An 18,701-nucleotide genomic window follows, 5' to 3' on the forward strand; every position below is an offset into this window, starting at 1 on the left:
AAATTGTGATTGTATATCAATTCACAATTCATATTATATAACAGTGGTTTGGGGGTGTTATTTAGGGTGCATATCAAAGTGTGTGTTTGTCTGTGAGCATTTGTTTGACTGTGTGTGGTGGTTTGAAAAGAGCGGCAGTTGGAAAGTTTGAAAAGTGTGAATTGGGAGGGCTTTGTTCCAAGTAGGCCTTCAGCAGCAGATTGGATTAGAGGCAAGACTTTGAGCTGGACCTAGCCTCAGTCTTATAAAAAGGCAGCCAGAGAGAACGTAGCAAGGAGCCAACAGAGCAGGAGCCAATAGGGGAGTTTACCTGGGAGTTTACCCTACACAGTGTTTGATGGTCTTTTCCTTACTTTTTTTCTCTTCTGCCCTTCCATTCCATCTGAGGAATCTCTCTGAAGGAAGGCAGGTATGGATAGTGATAAGTCTGCTGTTGTTACCTGCACAGCAAGTACCATGTTTGTCTTACTCCCAGAAGATAAAAGGCATTTCATCTGCACTAAGTGCAAGCTGCTCATCAATTTAGAAGAAAAGAATTAGAGGTCTTGAGGCCCAAGTATCAACCCTATGTGCCATCAGAGAAGATAAAGACTTCCTTGATAGAAGGCAACATTTAATCCTGCAGACACAGCATGCTGAAAAGCCAGTGAGGGCAGTACAGGACAAGGAAGAAAACTGGCAGCATGTAACCTCTAAGAGAAGACGACCAACTCAGGTATCTTCTATACCTGTAGAGGTAACTAACTACTTTCAGGCTCCCTGCACAGACACGCTCCCTGGAGAGTGCTTTGGCAGGGACTTCTCAGGGAAGAAATCAGAAGGAGACCCCATGTACCAGAAGGCATGGGATGCTTAGCCCTAGGGATGGGGGTTCCACGACCCCCCCCCGCAAAAGACGACAATGGGAGGTGGTGGTCGGGGACTCCCTCCTAAGAGGGACTGAGTCATCCATCTGCCATCCAGACCTGGAATCTTGAGAAGTGTGCTGCTTTATGAGGTGCTAGAATTAAGGACGTGGCCAAGAATGACCTTGAGCTGGTCACAGCAGATTATGTAGCATTGGGAAGTAGGATCAAGGAATTTGAAGCACAAGTGGTGTTCTCGTCCATCCTCCCTGTTGAAGGAAAAGGTCCAGGTAGGGATCGTCGAATTGAGGAAGTAAATACATGGTTGCGCATATGGTGTCGCATGGTGTCGGAGAGAGGGCTTTGATTTCTTCTACCATAGGACTCTGATCCGGGCACAAGGATTACTGGGAAGAGATGGGATCCACCTAACCAAGAGAGGAAAGAGCATCATCATGGGCAGGTTTGCAAGCCTAGTGAGGAGGGCTTTAAACTAGGTTTGTTGGGGATGGTGACCAAAGCCTTGAGGTAAGTGGGGAAGGGGATTACCAGGAAGAAGATCGGGAGAGATCCTGGATGATTGGAAAAAGGCAAACGTAGTGCCCATCTTTAAAAAAGGGAAGGACGACAATTCAAGGAACTACAGACCAGTCAGCCGTACCTCAGTCCCCAGAAAAATCAGAGGGGATCCTCAAGGAATCCATCTTGAAGCACTTGAAAGAGGGGAAAGTGATCAGGAATAGTCTACATGGATTCACCAAGGGCAAGTCATGCCTGACCAATCTGATTAGCTTCTATGATGAGGTAACTAGCTCTGCGTTTATGGGAAAGCCAGTGGATGTGATATACCTTGACTTTAGCAAAGCTTTTGATACGGTCTCCCACAATATTCTTGCCAGCAAGTTAAGGGAATGTTGATTAGATAAATGGACTGTAAAATGGACAGAAAGCTGGCCAGATTGTTGGGCCCAACAGGTAGTGATCAATGGCTTGATGTCAGGTTGGCGGTCGGTTTCTAGAGGAGTGCCCCAAGGATCAGTTCTAGGACCGGTTTTGTTCAACAGCTTTATTAATGACCTGGATGAAGAGATGGATTGCACCCTCAGCAAGTTCGCAGATGACACTAAGCTAGGGGGAGAGGTAGATATGCTGGAGGGCAGGGATGGGGTGCAGAGCGACCTGGACTGATTAGAGGATTGGGTCAAAAGAAATCTGATGAGGTTCAACAAGGACAAGTGCAGAGTCCTGCACTTGGCATGGAAGAATCCCAAGCATTGTTACAGGTTGGGGACCAAGTGGCTGAGTAGCAGTTCTGCAGAAAAGGATCTGGGGATTACAGTGGATGAGAAGCTGGATATGAGTCAACAGTGTGCCATTATAGCCAAGTAGGCTAATGGCATATTAAGTTGCATTAGGAGGAGCATTGCCAGCAGATCTAGAGAAGTGATTATTCTCCTTTAATTTGACTCTGGTGAGGCCACATCTAGAGTATTGTGTCCAGTTCTGGGCTCCCCCACTATTGAAAGGATGTGGACGCATTGGAGAGGGCAACCAAAATGATTAGGGGGCTGGAGCACATGACCTATGAAAAGAGGCTGAGCGATTTGGGTTTATTTAATCTGCAGAAGTGAAAGGTAAGGGGGGATTTGATAGCAGCCTTCAAGCTTCCTGAAGGAAGGTTCCAAAGAAGATGGAGAGAGGCTGTTCACAGTAGTGACAGATAGCAGAACAAGGAGCAATGGTCTCAAGTTAGAGGTGATAATTGGGGAAGCTATCTTTGTAATGGGTAAGATAATTGATGTCTTTGTTTAAGCTTAAATGTAAAGTGTCTAATTTAAGCAGGAATGACACTTCAGAGGATTCTCTTTCAAGTGTAGTCTTAAAAGGTCTTTGAAGCAGGATGCAGGTAATCAAGTCATTGAGACAATCTTTTAAGACTACACTTGAGAATTTAAGCATGAATGAGTTCAGAGGATTCTCCCTTCGTTTTAAATTTGATTTGTCCTTTTCATGTGTGTTCATTTTTTTAATTGTATCCTTTGGTATATATGGTTGTGACAATTTTATTCCACTATTTGACCTGAGGAAGTGGGTCTGGCCCACGAAAGCACATCACCTAATAAACTATCTTGTTAGTCTTTAGAGTGCTACATAGTCCTGTTTTTTGTTTAATCACAGAAGCTACTCCAGTCACACAGATGAAAACTTGGATGTGACCAAAAGATTGGCAAAGGCCCAAGGTCCCACAATGATTTAAATCAAGTCTTTGCAGGTATATATAGCTTCTTTGGTTGTCTCTTTTATAACTGCAAGGTGTATAATAAATGGAAATGACTTGGTAGAAAAATGTTAAAATTTGAGTCCCCTTTGTCCCATGAGGCCTGAGAAAAATAAGGCCTGTATGTAACTATGTGTAATCGTCCCCTTAAAGGCCACCCCGAGTTTGGGTGGGTAGTCGTCCTATATTGGAGGTTTACCCTGCGGTCGGCCTCCTGGCCACAGCGTATCTCTCGTATTTTAGGCGTGATCCAAGCCTGCACGGATCCCAGGGGACCGGGAAGGGGGCTCGGGCCCTCCCTCTCTCCAAGCCCCGACCCAGGGCCCTAAGACTGGGACGTGCGACCCATGTCAGTGGAGGGGGTCAAGATTCCCCAAACCCTCCACTTGCGGGGTTCGCGGCCCCGCCCTGGGTCCCTTCTTCCTGGTCGGTCCTCCACCAGCTCCCCCAGCATGGGGATAAACTTACCCTCCGTCTTCTACTCCGGAGGGCTTCTAGTGGCCTGGGCCTCTCTGGGCCTGGACTCCTTGTTAAGGCCTGGGGTTCCTCCCAGGGCCGAGCACTCCCCCCTCTTTTGAATTCCCCACCGGTCGGCGTCTTGGGCCGACGTCACTTCCGTGTCCGTGGCCCCGCCTTCCTTGGCGTCCCGGCCGGCGCCCCTGGTGACGTCACGGGGAGACGTCGGACTGTGCTGTGGGCTGACGGCTGTGCCGTCGCTCGGCGCAGTTCTCTGGCTCTCGGTGGCGTGCCCCTAGCCGCCTAATCCCCCCTCCGGACCTTCGCCCCCCGCCTTGATGTCCATCCCAGTGCGGGGTAGAGCGGGTGGCCCACCTGCCCCGTCACACTATGTTACAAATAAATAATAGTGTACCAATACTAAATGCTAGTTTTCATTAAAAAACACAGAAGTCCACTATAAACTAATGCTAAATTCACTCTACAGAAACAACAACAAAAAATTTAAATATTAAGCGAATATTATACTTGATTTACTCATACCACCTGTGATTTTCATTACTGTATCACTGTAAAAGTCCTGTACTTTCACTATGTGCAATTGGAGAAACATGGGGGAGCTGATCCAGCAAACTGGCAGTACAATTAATGACAGTTCCTGTACTGCCTTAGCGATACATACTTAGAGAATATATAGATGGGCATCCTAGTTTTGAAGCTTGTTCCACTATTTACTTTTCTGAAGGAGTAGGCATGATAAACTTTCATGACATACGTAACCATAGAATCATAGAATACTAGGACTGGAAGGGACCTCGAGAGGTCATCCACTCCAGTCATCTGCCCTCATGGCAGGACCAAATACTGTCTAGACCATCCCAGACAGACGTTTATCTAACCTGCTCTTAAATATCTCCAGAGATGGAGATTCCACAACCTCCCTGGGCAATTTATTCCAGTGTTTGACTACCCTGACAGTTAGGAACATTTTCCCTAATGTCCAACCTAAACTTCCCCTGCTGCAGTTTAAGCCCATTGCTTCTTGTTCTATCCCCAGAGGCTAAGACGAACGAGTTTTCTCCCTCCTCCTTATGACATCCTTTTAGATACCTGAAAACTGCTATCATATCTCCCCTCAATCTTCTCTTTTCTAAACTAAACAAACCCAATTCTTTCAGCCTTCCTTCATAGGTCATGTTCTCTAGACCTTTAATCAATTTTGTTGCTCTTCTCTGGACCCTCTCTAATTTCTCCACCTCTTTCTTGAAATGCGGTGCCCAGAACTGGACACAATACTCCAACTGAGGCCTAACCAGCAAAGAGTAGAGTGGAAGAATGACTTCTTGTGTCTTGCTCATAAGACACCTGTTAATGCATCCCAGAATTATGTTTGCTTTTTTTGCAACAGTGTCACTGTTGAATCATATTTCGCTTGAGGTCTACTATAACCCCTAGATCCCTTTCTGCTGTACTCCTTTCTAGACAGCCACTTTCCATTCTGAATGTGTGAAACTGATTGTCCCTTCCTAAGTAATCTTTATAAGAAGATTAATAGACATGACTTTTCTTGTCTTACAACCACCTGTGAGATTCAGGATAATTAACAGCACCTTCTTAAGATTACCAGCTAAAGAGCTTTACATTTAGCCATGAAAGAATATCTTTTCATACCAAGGCGAAAAAGTTAGCCTGTTAGGTCTCTAAAAAGCTACGTAAAGGAATTCAGAACCACATTTCCCGAAATCCTGCAGACCCCTGTAATAACTAATCAAATGGGATGACAGAAGCACAACATTATAACTGCAAAATTTTAGTTTTTGGTTTATTTCACTTAGAATCAAAACATATTTAATGTTGAATTCGATATTAATAGAATACAATTTTCCATGTGAAGGCCTGCAATAAATAGTAAACTTAGAAGAATCCCTGAATGAAGCATTTAATGACAAATTGTCTGGTAACTTAAATACTTATGTATATAAACACTAAATGACAACGCACAGTAAAAATCATGAGCCTACAAATGTCAAACTACAGTAACTGTATACATTTTTCTGTACTGTAGAACATACAAGTTTCAAATCAGTGAATTCAATCAAATCCATATTTTGTAAATGTTAAGTATTAATGCTTAATGATTGGAAGATGCATATACCCCTGCAAAAGCAGGCTCTGATTAGGGATGTTAGAAATCAAGTAATTGTGTAAACTGCAACAATTCTTAGCAGTTACACAGTTACTAAAATGCTCCCCATGAGGGTGGGGTGGGCAGCTATCAGTTCCCAGCCCCACTCTTGAGGAGCCCCTCGTCACCCTGCACAGCAGCACCTGTGTGAGGGGGCCCCACAAGCTCCCAGCGGAAGGAGGCTGTTTCAGAATTCCACAGAGCAGCAAGCCCTTGGGATGCCTGAGCAACTTCTGTCCTCAGGGAGTCCGGGGCTGCTGCCATCCTGCGCTGCTGTCTCTGATATAGAGGCAGCAGCATGGGGCAGCAGTTAGGAGCCAGTTTTCAAACTGGCTCCCCGCACGTACCAGTTCCTGCCTGCTGCCTCTGCACCGGCGGCAGGTGGCTCCCCTTGTGCTCTTCATTTAAAACTCAGACCGGTGGGCTGGGACTGAGCTAGCCTGCCAGGCTGAGTTTTAAATGCAGAGCACGTTGGCGGGGGTCCTGTTGTGATTTACTGGGACCATTTATTGGTTAAAACAGTTTGCCAGGTAACTGCTAACATCCCTAGCTCTGGTATGCAACTGTCATTTCAAAGCTCTGCACGGAACGTACAAGTGACAAAGAAATTACTCCAGACATTTTCTTTTCCTATTCTGTGCTACATAAAAAATGCTAAAAAGTCAGTTCTCAGCTGACAAGTTGTAGTAGCACTGAATGAATATACATATTGTCCATTCAAGGCACACAAGTGCAAAGTATTAAGACATTTAACAGAGGGAAGATTTTAAAAAAACTTCACTTTTCAAGAGAATTTTTACTTTGGAACAATCATTTTATATGCTAGGAAAAAATATTTATATGAAACAAAAAAAATCAACAAACCCAAGAGGCTGCCGCTTTTATGTAATCATATTTATGACCAAAACAAACACTTCTGATAGGAGTTTAAAACCTAAGGATTGTCAATTAATGAGCTATCCACATAATTTTTCTTTAAACAGAGGTACAGGATTATGCACATTTTAACAGCTGCTCCACTACGAATGGAAGAGCTGTAATTTGGGGAATTCACATCATGTTGATAGACAGGGTGGTTGATGGATATCAAGGGAAAAAGCAACATATTGTGCAAGATGACACATGTATTCCACCAATAATTGAACACATCTTCACTTATGTAAGACAGAATGCACATGTCTATAGCCAGTTTCTCTTGTTTTAAGAGATTCTTCTTCATCCTTTAGTGCTTATGGTAGGTCCTAAGACATTCTTCATTTAAAGCTGTACTACTCCAGAGTTAAAGACACGAGGGAGAACAAAATGATGCACTAATGAATGCTGTTTAGAGACAACTCTTGTACACAAAACTTGTTTTCAACAAATAAGGCCTTGGAAATGTTGAAATTTCATGGAAATGTCTATACCAAGGGTGGGCAAAATATAGCTTGTGGACTGGCTTTGGCCTGCCAAGCTTTTGGATCCCACCTGTAGCCCGCCAGAAACTTCAGGCAGGCTCTCTGCTTACTGCAACCCCAAGTCACTCAAAGAGGCCAGCTTCTTGCACCAGGTGCCTCTAAGTGCTGCCCGTTGGGCTCCTGGCCAGGAATCATAGAATTCCAGGGCTGGAAGAGACCTCAGGAGGTCATCAAGTCCAACCCCCTACCCAAAGCAGGAACAACCCCAACTAAATCACCCCAGCCAGGGCTTTGTCAAGCCAGGACTTAAAAACCACTAGGGATGGAGATTCCATTCACCATCGCTCTAGGTAATCAGTGCTTTACTACCCTCTTAGTGAGGAGTCTGCTAGGGAAGCACCTCCTGGCCAGAGCCTGCATCTGGACTCCACCTCCTCCCCAACTCCTTGCCCCAGATCACACACCCACACCCTCTGCACCCCTTCAACTCCCCCACTCCAGATCCACAAATCCCTCCCAGATCCTGCAACCACTTCTACACCTCTCTCCCAGATCAGAATCCTCTCCTGCATTCATACTCTCTCCCAGGCCCTGCACCCCAATCCCTTACCCCAGGTCACAACCTCCTCCTTCACCCAAACTCCCTCTCAGACCCTACACCCTCTCCTCTACCCCAAGCTCCCTTCCAAGCCCAACCTCCATCCCAGAGCCTGCACCCCTCCCCAAAGAAAAAAAAAAGTGTGCCCTTGACCACTTACGTAAACCTTGGAGTGCCCCCCCATCAAAAATTATTGCCCCTTGCCTATATCAAGAGAAAATGAATTTCTAATAAACTTTAGCAATATACTATTTAAGGGACAACACCTGTATGGCCTAATTAATCATCTTTTAGTTTTTCCTTGAGAAATGGCCTCTGCATAGGATACATGAATGAAGTCATAAAGCTGCTTAGCATTGACAGCGTTACCCAGAATTTCTGAGATTTTATCCTGTGACAGAGTTACTAGCTCTGAAATGCTCTCAACATGGTTCATTAAGGCATGGCAATTTTTGGCATTTACACCTGGTATTTTTAATAAAAAGTCCTGTGGGCCAGGGTTATACTTGTCCGACTCAGGAACGATTTCAGAATCTGCAGTGATGGCCATTGCTATTGCTGCATCAGGCTGTGGCCGGCTCTGTTTCAACTCCTCAAACAACTCAGCAGTGACATGTGGAGACGGACACCACAAAATACGTAGTCTTGGGAAATGAAGTGTAAGAAGGGTGAGTTTAGAGGTAACATCATTACTGCAAATCTCTTGATGTAGAGAGCCTCGTGACATGAGAGAGAAAGATTTGTTAGGGTCGAATTCTATCAAAAGAATTGGTCGCTTATAATACCGAGACATAGAAATACATTGGGAGTAAAGCCTCCCATTATTTAAGGAACCGATCAAATCGCTGATACTCTTCCGCTCCACACAGATATCAGGGGTGAGAATGTAATCTCCAACTTCCAACGTAACAGGTTCAATGTCAATACCACGACGATGAATCAGAGATGGAAGCTCACTGCGAAATTCTCGCATATCCACTATTATAGTTTGTTGAACACTCTTCTGCTCCTGTCCACCTAATGAACAAACAGTTTATAGTGAATCTCTCATGTGTGTGACCTAATTCAGACTATACCTATTTATCTATATCTAAACATACTGCTGCATTTTGCAGAAGACAACACAATTAAAATTCTTCAAAGACTTTAATAAAATATCCACGTTCAGTGTCTGTCATTTATATAACATTAGAAAAATCCTACAAACCAATATGTAATATAGTTTGAAAATTAGGGTATTCATGCCACATTTAGATTACTGGGGTATTTCATAAGCCTCTAATTGAAAAAACCCACTTTAGGATATTTTCAGTGCTTTCAAAGTGTATGGATACCACGCATTCACCCCAGAGATTCCAAATTTAGTGCAGGATTTTACTATGCCATTGAATCAACTTGCCACCAATTTAACAAAACAACACAAAACTAGTCTGCACCTACTAGACAAAATTTTACAATGCAGCAGCATTAAGCATTGAAAATCATATAAGAAGATCTTGCAAGATCTGTGAGTCTTATGAGAGGAATTTAAAACTATAGAAAATAGCTACTGAATGATGATGGTTCAACTGGTTGATAATGAGCATTTTTATTCATCTGTAAATAAAAATCTATTTAAACACATTGGGAAAATTTAGGCAAAAAAGTTGTACTCAAGGAAAATAATGTTTTCCTTACACTTTAAAAAGCATGGAACATTGAAAATGTAGTATGAAGCTGCACATATTTACTCCTAGCATTTGCCACCCAAATTGGATTGTTTATCATATTACAGATGTATTTGGGCGTTTCCATATTTACAGGAGCTTCAGAGGATAGCTGAGCTAGTCTGTTACAGAAAAAACAACAACAAATGGTTTGGTTGCACTTTATAGACTAACAACACATGTAGATGGTATCATGAGCTTTTGTGGGCACAGCCCACTTCTTCAAATGACCGGAGCTATACGTAGGGGATTTGAAAACTCAAAATAAATTGGAGAGGGGAAGAAGAGGGAGGAGAAAAAGAAAAAAAGGAAAAAGGAAAGGGTGAGAGAGACAGGGCATCATTAAGTATCTGGAGAATGGGTACTTAAACCTAAGCAGATCAAAGTAAATAGACAGATGCTAAGACCTAGAATACTCCTAGTATACTCAAGAAGCCAATAGAGGAGGTATCTGAGCCTCTAGCTATCATCTTTGGAAAATCATGGGAGACAGGAGAGATTCCAGAGGACTGGAAAAGGGCAAATATAGTGCCCATCTATAAAAAGGGAAATAAGAACAACCCAGGAAACTACAGACCAGTTGGTTTAACTTCTGTGCCAGGGAAGATAATGGAGCAAGTAATTAAGGAAATCATCTGTAAACACTTGGAAAGTGGCAAGGTGATAAGGAACAGCCAGCATGGATTTGTAAAGAACAAATCATGTCAAACCAATGCTAGCTTTCTTTAATAGGATAACGAGTCTTGTGGATAAGGGAGAAGCGGTGGATGTGGTATACCTAGACTTTAGTAAGGCGTCTGATACGGTCTCGCATGATATTCTTATCAATAAACAAGGTAAATACAACTTAGATGAGGCTACTATAAGGTGGGTGCCTAACTGGCTGGAAAACCGTACTCAGAGAGTAGTTATTAATGGTTCACAATCCTGCTGGAAAGGCATAACAAGTGGGGTTCCGCAGGGGTCTGTTTTGGGACCTGCTCTGTTCAATATCTTCATCAACGATTTAGATATTGGTATAGAAAGTACGCTTATTAAGTCTGCAGATGATACCAAGCTGGGAGGGGTTGCGACTAATCTGGAGGATAGGGTTAGAATTCAAAATGACCTGGACAAATTGGAGAAATGGTCTGAGGTAAATAGGATGAAGTTTAATAAAGACAAGTGCAAAGTGCTCCACTTAGGAAAGAACAATCAGTTTCATACATACAGAATGGGAAGCAACTGTCTGGGAAGGAGTACGGCAGAAAGGGATCTAGGGGTTATAGTAGACCACAATTTGAATACGAGTCAGCAGTGTGATGCTGTTGCAAAGAAAGCAAACATGATTCTCGGATGCATTAACAGGTGTGTTATGAGCAAGACACGAGAAGTTATTCTTCCGCTCTACTCTGCGCTGGTTAGGCCTCAATTGGAGTATTGTGTTCAGTTCTGGGCACCGCATTTCAAGAAAGATGTGGAGAAATTGGAGAAGGTCCAGAGAAGAGCAACGAGAATGATTAAAGGTCTAGAGAACATGACCTATGAGGGAAGGCTGAAGGAATTAGGTTTGTTTAGTTTAGAAAAGAGAAGATTGAGGGGAGACATGATAGCAGTTTTCAGATATCTAAAAGGGTGTCATAAGGAGGAGGGAGAAAACTCGTTCGTCTTGGCCTCTGAGGATAGAACAAGAAGCAATGGGCTGAAGCTGCAGCAAGGGAGGTTTAGGTTGGACATTAGGAAAAAGTTCCTAACTGTCAGGGTAGTCAAACACTGGAATAAATTGCCCAGGGAGGTTGTGGAATCTCCATCTGTGGAGATATTTAAGAGTAGGTTAGATAAATGTCTATCAGGGATGGTCTAGACAGTATTTGGTCCTGCCATGAGGGCAGGGGACTGGACTCGATGACCTCTCAAGGTCCCTTCCAGTCCTAGTATTCTAAGACGACAGTAAGGATACCACTCTCAGAGTTGTTAGCACCTTCAGTGGTTATGAAGTAGGTCGTGTCCTAGCCAGCCAATATCTCGATTGAGTCCATTATCCTGTGAATTGAATTTGTGGATGAAGTGTGATTCCACAAATTCAATTCACATGCTAATGGACCCAGTCGAGATATTGGCTGGCTAGGACACTACCTACTTCATAACCACTGAAGGTGCTAACAGCTCTGAGAGTGATATCCTTCCTATCTTAGCATCTATCTATTTACTTTGATCTGCTTAGGTTTAAGTACCCATTCTCCAGATACTTAATGATGCCCTGTCTCACACCCTCCTTCCTTTTTCTCCCCCCTTTCCTATTTATTTCGAGTTTTCATATCCCCCACTCATAACTCCAGTCATCTGAAGAAGTGGGCTGTGCCCACGAACACGATACCATCTACATGTTATATTTGCAGGAGGACAAGATCCCACCCTTGAATATAAACAAGTTTGGCTCAAGAGCTGGTGTAGATGGGCTGGTGAAGATAAAAATGATGGAAAGCTAAGTGAAAGTAGTAAGTTTTAAGGAGAGATTTAAAAGAAAAAAAGTCATGCTGTTTGTCACACAAATTAACGTCCCAGGTGTGGGTGGAAGGTGGTCAGTATGAAAGAAAGTGGGAGGAGACAAATGAAGCATAATGGAGAACAGATTAGGCAGAGCATATGGCAAAAGAGGGAATGATGAAGGAAATGAAAGCCAAGATGTAGGTGGGGCAGAGCTGTGAAGATGATGGCGGGGCAAACATGAGAAGAAGGAATTTGAATTTCTAAGAAAAGGTGAGAAAAAAAACCAGGAGAGATTGAAACATGGACAAACAGTTTTAGTGGCAGCAAAAGAAAGATTTTTTTTTTCTTCTTCATAGAAATCTCCTTCCTTTTGCAACCACCAGAGAATGTTTGCCTCTTATTTGATTCACTTCATTGGCTTTTTCTCTCCTTTGAAGAAACTTGTGACACACCCAAAATTAAGGAATACATTTGTTTTTGAGGCTAATACTAACCCTTAATCTTCCATCAATTGAGCTGTCAGTTGGCTATAATTTGCACATTTATTAGGTATGGGCTGAATTCTGCTTACTGTAAGACGCAGACCTTTCAACCAAGTTTTTGGACATTCATATTAGTTTCCTAATGTATTTTCATTTTTCTACTTTCTAAGTAGTATGTTTGTGTTCAGTTTGCAAATTAAACCTACTGCCTACAAGTCAATGGGAGTTATGCACACCTATTTAAAGTAAAGAAGGCCTGATGACTCTGCTTTAAAAGGACAGAGTCATTTTAAACCAGGAGTGGGGAACCTAAGGCCTGGGGATCGAATTCGCCCCCGGCTTGTCTGGATCCAGCTCCCGAGGCTTACGGCCCCCTCCCAGCATCAGGGAGCTGGCGCTGACACTACAGCCCTGCAGCCCCACAATCTCCTACAAAGGGCTGAAGTGCCAGCACCAGCTCCCTGTTGAGGGGAAGGGGAAATGAAGAGAGGGCTCATGGGCCAGATTCAAGCAAGCTGGGTTCAGATCCAACCCACTGGTGGGAGAAGGAAGTGGCTCCTGCACCCCCTCTTACTCAGACCCCCACCCCACTTTGCTCCTGCACTCTCCCACTCTTAGCCTGCTTCTGCACACTACTGCCCTCCCAGACCCACCAACCCGCACCTGCTGCTGCACCCTCCCTGCTGCCCAGACCCCACACTCCAAGCCTTCTTTCTGGCAGCCACCCTTCCCACACACCAATCCCCTCATTTTTGGCCCCATCCCAGAGCTCACTTTTGTGTGGCCTCTGACTCATTTTTCTGTTTCTGTCAGCAGCTCCTGATCCTAAAAAGGTTCTTCATCCCTGTTTTAAACCCTCCTCTTTCTTAAGTCTTTACAGAACAGGCATCCTTTACTCTGACTAAAACGGACAGGCCTCCTTACAGAGTCAGTTAGTAGAGCCAGTTTCTCAGTCAGAGGAGTTGTTGGATGGAGGCCCACGGCACTGCTTCCTGCCACCTTTGAAAGCTTATAGCACTGCTTCTACTGCACTTCTAAACATTACTAGCCCAGGCGACTACAGTGACTCCTTATAAGGCAATGAGGACATTTAAGCCACAAACCTGGCTCTGCACATAAACTGGACCAAATTTAGCCCCAGAGCAAGTGAACGCTAAGCTAGGGGAAGGGGTGATACGCTGGAGAGCAGGGACAGAATCCAGACAAGTGTAGAATCTTGCACTTGGGATGGAAGAATGCCAAGCATTGTTACAGGCTAGAGTAGCAGTTCTGCAGAAAAGGACCTGGGGATTACAGTGGATGAGAAACTGGATATGAGTCAACAGTGTGCCCTTGTAACCAAGAAGGCTAACGGTAAATTAGGTTGCGTTAGGAGAATTGCCAGCAGATCTAGAGAAGTGATTATTACTCTTTATTTGGCTCTGGTGAGGCCACATCTGGAATACTGTGTCCAGTTCTGGGCCCCCAACTAGTGAAAGGATGTGGACGCATTGGAGAGGATCCAGCAGAGGGCGACCAAAATGATTAGGGGGCTGGAGTGCATGACCTCTGAGGAGAGACAGAGGGATTTGGGTTTGTTTAGTCTGCAGAAGAGAATAGTGAGGGGGAATATGATAGCAGCCTTCAACTTCCCGAAGGGGGATTCCAAAGAGGATGGAGAAAGGCTGTTCTCAGAAGTGACAGATGGCAGAACAAGCAGCAACGGTCTCAAGTTACAGTGGGAGAGATCTAGGTTGGATATTAGGAAAAACTATTTCACTAGGAGGGTGGTGAAGCACTGGAATGGGTTACCTAGGGAGGTGGTGGAATCTCCATCCCTAGAGGTGTTTAAGTCTTGGCTTGACAAAGCCGTGGCTGGGTTGATTTAGTTGGTATAGGTCCTTTTTTGGGCAGGGGGCTGGACTTGATGACCTCCTGAGATCTCCTCCAGCTCTATGATTCTAACTCAACTAACAGAGACTACAGATAACCCAACAGAGATTATTTTTCGCCTATGTATTTTTAAATGGTCTGTCAGGTATCTTGGAGCATTATGTGAGGCTCTACAAAAAAAATCTTAATGGCACCCAAAGGAATACTAGGAACTTTATAAACACAAAATAAAACAGATTGTTATCCCGAAACACGTGCAGTCTAAGTAGATGACACACATAGGTATTCAGAGATGGGATAAGACATAAGATGTCATAGCAAGAATTTGGTTACAGGGGGTCCCAGTTATAAGTTGCCTCGATATGGTTTCACATATATGTCATCAATTAAGGAAACTAAAATCATTATATGTTGTATGGATACACTCAAGTCTTTTTCAAGGGACCAAAAGCCAGCAACGTAGGTGAGTTTAGTTTAAAAAATGTGGCTCTTGCTGGTGCTGTTCATGACCAGCCTTTCAGTGCACGGGCCCCAGCGTGTGCTCATGGCCAGCCACTCAGCGCATGAGCCCTAGCGCCTGGAGGGGACAGTGCGGGGCAGTAGCAGCGGCGGCTCCGGGACCCTGGTATTAGGTTAGAGTGGGGGGAGGGGCTAAGGGTGCCTGGCTCGAGGAGAGGGGAGTGGAGGGGATGTAGGTATAGGTTATAGGTACATTATATGTATATACACGTATGTGAACTGAATGTGTTGGGAACGCATCTCAAGCTTCCTTATGGGTATTCATTCCCCTTTATAAGCTGTTCTGCTGTAAGTTGCATTATTTAGGAACGTAATCTGGACTTATAATGGAGACCCCCTGTACTTTGATCCTCCTCCACCTATTTCTTTTCTAGCCTTATTAATTGATCTTTTAGTTAGTTAACTTCTGCATGTCTTTTATAAATTTGAGCCTTTCATTAGAATCCTCAACTTCTTCTAGCTGCTTAAGAAAAGGCCAAAAGCTTTCGTTCTTACTGGAGCACCCTTTGTGTTCACTCTCCTCCCTGCCTCAATTTATGTGAAACAGATGCATCTTGCTCTTGTGGAAAGATATGGCTACCACTCCCATTCTATTTCTTATAATGAGAGAGAAGGGACAAATTCTTTTGCCCATTGAAATCAATTGGGAGTTTTACTATTACTTTAAAGACTGGAAGACTGAGTTTGTAACAGTTTGAAATGTTACACCAGTACATTGCACGTCATAACATCTTTCCTCTTGTCCAGGAATACTCTACAGTACTTAGCAACAAAGATGATTAGATTTACTACATGACATTGCTACAGCGATCCATGGTACTCCATTTTCATCGCTAAAGGGCACAGTGCACTGATTTTGTAGCACTACCTAGACACGGAAGAAAAAGATCTGCTAGACCATTAAGATGATGCATGACAGATTCCTGAAATAACAATACGCCAGAATTTTCTGTTAAGCACCTCTCATCATATAACCCAAAGCCCTACAAATAGTTCCAGGAATTGTTAGAACTCACCTGCTTTGCGTGTGTCAGTAGAAACAGTTGCAGAAGTAGAATCTCTTACTAGATCAAAGTTGGTTTCATCTCTGCCTTCTCTTTCCTCAGGGATAACCATGCTGGCCTTCTCCCTGAAGAATTATTAACAGAAAATAATAGCATTTGGAATTACTTGCCTGGATTTTGAAGAATAAATGTATGGCAAATACAGCAAAATATCTGGCTAAACAGCAGTACAGAACTAACGTAGTTTAGTACTGCCTGCAAATTTGATCAGAATTACAATTTATTTTATCGTCCAGATCGTTAAGAACCAGATTCTGCTATCCTTATAGATCACGAATACAGGTCAAACCTCTAAAATCTGGGATTCTCTGGTCCAGCAACATGTGTGTTCTGCATGACCACAGATGTTCAAGAATCAGAGACACTCAGTGTACTGTAGGGCAGTGGGGGCCTGGTGCACGGGCGGATGGGCTGTGAGGGGGGAGCCAGGAGCTAGTGCACAGCTCAGCTGGGCTGCAGGAGCCAATGTGCATCTCAGCTCGGCTCGGGGGTGGGGATGCACCAGGAGCTGGTGTGTGGCTCAGCTGGGCTGAGGAGGGGCCAGGAAGCCCAGTGGAAGGGATGTGGGGGCAGGGGAGGGAGGGGAGGAGAAAGAGGGTATGCATTGCAGCAGGGGGCCTGAAATGACTTCCTCTGGTCTGGAAAATCCCTCATCTGGGACCAGTCAGGTCCCGAAGGTGCCAGACCAGGGAGGTCCAACCTGTAGTAATTTACTCTGTCAGCAGCCTCATCTTGATTTGTGTGGGATTCCTCCTGCAACATGGGACTAAATACACTTAACATTTGCATAATCTATCCCTGAGTATCAGCACAAACATTGAACTCTGTGATAATATGTACTATCCCAAAATAATTTTAATGTTCTCTCCCTCCTATGAAAATATTATACAAAGCCATGAAAACCCCATACATTGCTTGGTATCTTGCAAAACTTATTATTGCAGAACCAAGAAAATAATTTAAGATAGTCTCCCATATAGTACTGGTACATAACTGTAACTATCATACAAAAGGCTGCTTGAGCCTGTTAAATGGGCAAGCAGGTGTATCAGAAGAGGACATTGCCATTACGGCAGTTCTCAAGAAAAGACTCGCTGCTTAATGCAAAAAAACCTAGTAAAATGGGAAGCGTCCACAAATATTTAAGTAAATAAAAAAAATATATATTTAAGATGTGGAGATTAAAAAATGAAAAACAAACAGATAAAGTACAAAAAAGCTAGCAAGCTACTTTAAGTTACCGAATGAGTTTTTCAAAAGCTTCTTTTTCTTTCCTCAGAACAGTGAGATAGCGCTGTTCTTCTGTTGATCCTCCATATATAAGGAAGTAAACTCTGTAGGTCAGGAAACAATGTACTTCAGGTCACAAAATACAAAATTTTATCCCGAAACCAACATGAACATCAATATTTGAGAAAATTAGTTTTATGTGCTTGAAAAAATTGACTACAAATAGATTCCATTCATTCCACTTCCACTAAAGTTAAACTGATCAAAATGTATCTCTTAGAGTTCTTCTATCCAAACATCTCTTTTTCCAAAATATGGATAAGTATTAGATAAACTCCGGACTTCAACTGGAGTGGACAAGTCAGTTCCCTACTCAGAGCTAGTTTACAAAACAAGCTTGTCATTTTAAAAAAGCAAGGAGCAAATAAAAATGGAGAGGTTATATTGTATCTTCCTTGCAGTTATAAACATTCTTCTGAGAAGACTGCATGTAAAATAAACAGGTGAGAATACTTTAAATAAAGCCCAATGAAAGAATATAAGTTACAAGAACAACAACTGAGATTTTAGTAGAACTTGTCTGTACAAGGGAATCAATGGGTCCGCTTTTGCAGAAAAGTGTCACATTTACCACGGCCATCAAGTATTGCATAAACATGCACAAGTTAAGTTTCTATTTTATAAACATGCACATAATCAACTCATATGGATTCTACTGGGATAGCTGTAATTAGTCTGAAATACCACCCCCTTACTTTGGCCTTATCTTAGTATTAGACATACACTCATTTCTCTGGGAGGTGTACACATATTTATACCTCTACACTAACTTGAACATTACAAGCTGTATTGCTAACTTTACAAATACAAGGTGAAAATTGAATTTTTACATAAACACATTTACCAGCTAAGTGTATAATTATAATTACACAGAATATATGTGTACAACAAATTAATGATACCTCAGTGATAATGTATTTATAGAAATATATCAATAGAAATATTTATAATAATTTAACTGTAATCCCTTGTACATGCCAGTATAATGATAGCGACTGTGTGTGTACGTATACACACACACACACACACACACACACTATATATATATATATTTAATTATGTATGCACTACCATACATAGAACAATTCCTGTGAATCTAAGGGCTTGTTTACATGGGGAGTTCTGGAATAGCTGCTTAATTTGGAAGTGGATTATATTAATTGGAATAAGCAATTCTAGTTCAAGAATAAGAGTGTCAAGGAGTTAATCCAAGAGTTTAATCCTCTTTAAATACACACCCTACGTTACCGCAGATTAACTTTCAAGGTTAGACTAGGATTTACTGTATGTAAGAAGTCAAGCAGTCATGCAAATCAAGATTATTGCACTAGCTCAAGTGTAAACCAGGTTATAATATATGTAACTGATTACTGGTGTATTGATAAATTGTTAAAGCAGGGGTGAAATCCACTGCAAAAAATACTTTAAGAAGGGTCAAGTACAATCTACATTTTTTATTTTAAACTAAAAAAAAAAAAAAAAAAAAAAAAGGAGAGAGAGAAAAACTAAAAGCCATTAATTGATTTTCTGGGTTAACTTC

General features: G+C 42.8%; 1 protein-coding gene across 1 annotated transcript in view; it reads right to left on the reverse strand.

Moving 5' to 3' along the window:
• Positions 1-5,384: 5,384 nt before the first annotated feature.
• ERCC4 (ERCC excision repair 4, endonuclease catalytic subunit) overlaps positions 5,385-18,701 on the reverse strand; it is a 33,370-nt gene continuing 20,053 nt past the window's right edge. Inside the window, exons 9-11 of the mRNA XM_075899346.1 lie at positions 17,113-17,211; positions 15,824-15,936; positions 5,385-8,776 (exon numbers count right to left, since the gene is read on the reverse strand). Of these exons, the coding sequence (XP_075755461.1) occupies positions 8,043-8,776; positions 15,824-15,936; positions 17,113-17,211 (946 nt within the window). The 3' untranslated portion in view covers positions 5,385-8,042. The remainder of the gene's footprint in view (positions 8,777-15,823; positions 15,937-17,112; positions 17,212-18,701) is intronic.

This window comes from Pelodiscus sinensis, chromosome 16 (genome assembly GCF_049634645.1).
Source record: "Pelodiscus sinensis isolate JC-2024 chromosome 16, ASM4963464v1, whole genome shotgun sequence".
In the NCBI taxonomy this organism is placed as follows: Eukaryota; Metazoa; Chordata; order Testudines; family Trionychidae; genus Pelodiscus; species Pelodiscus sinensis.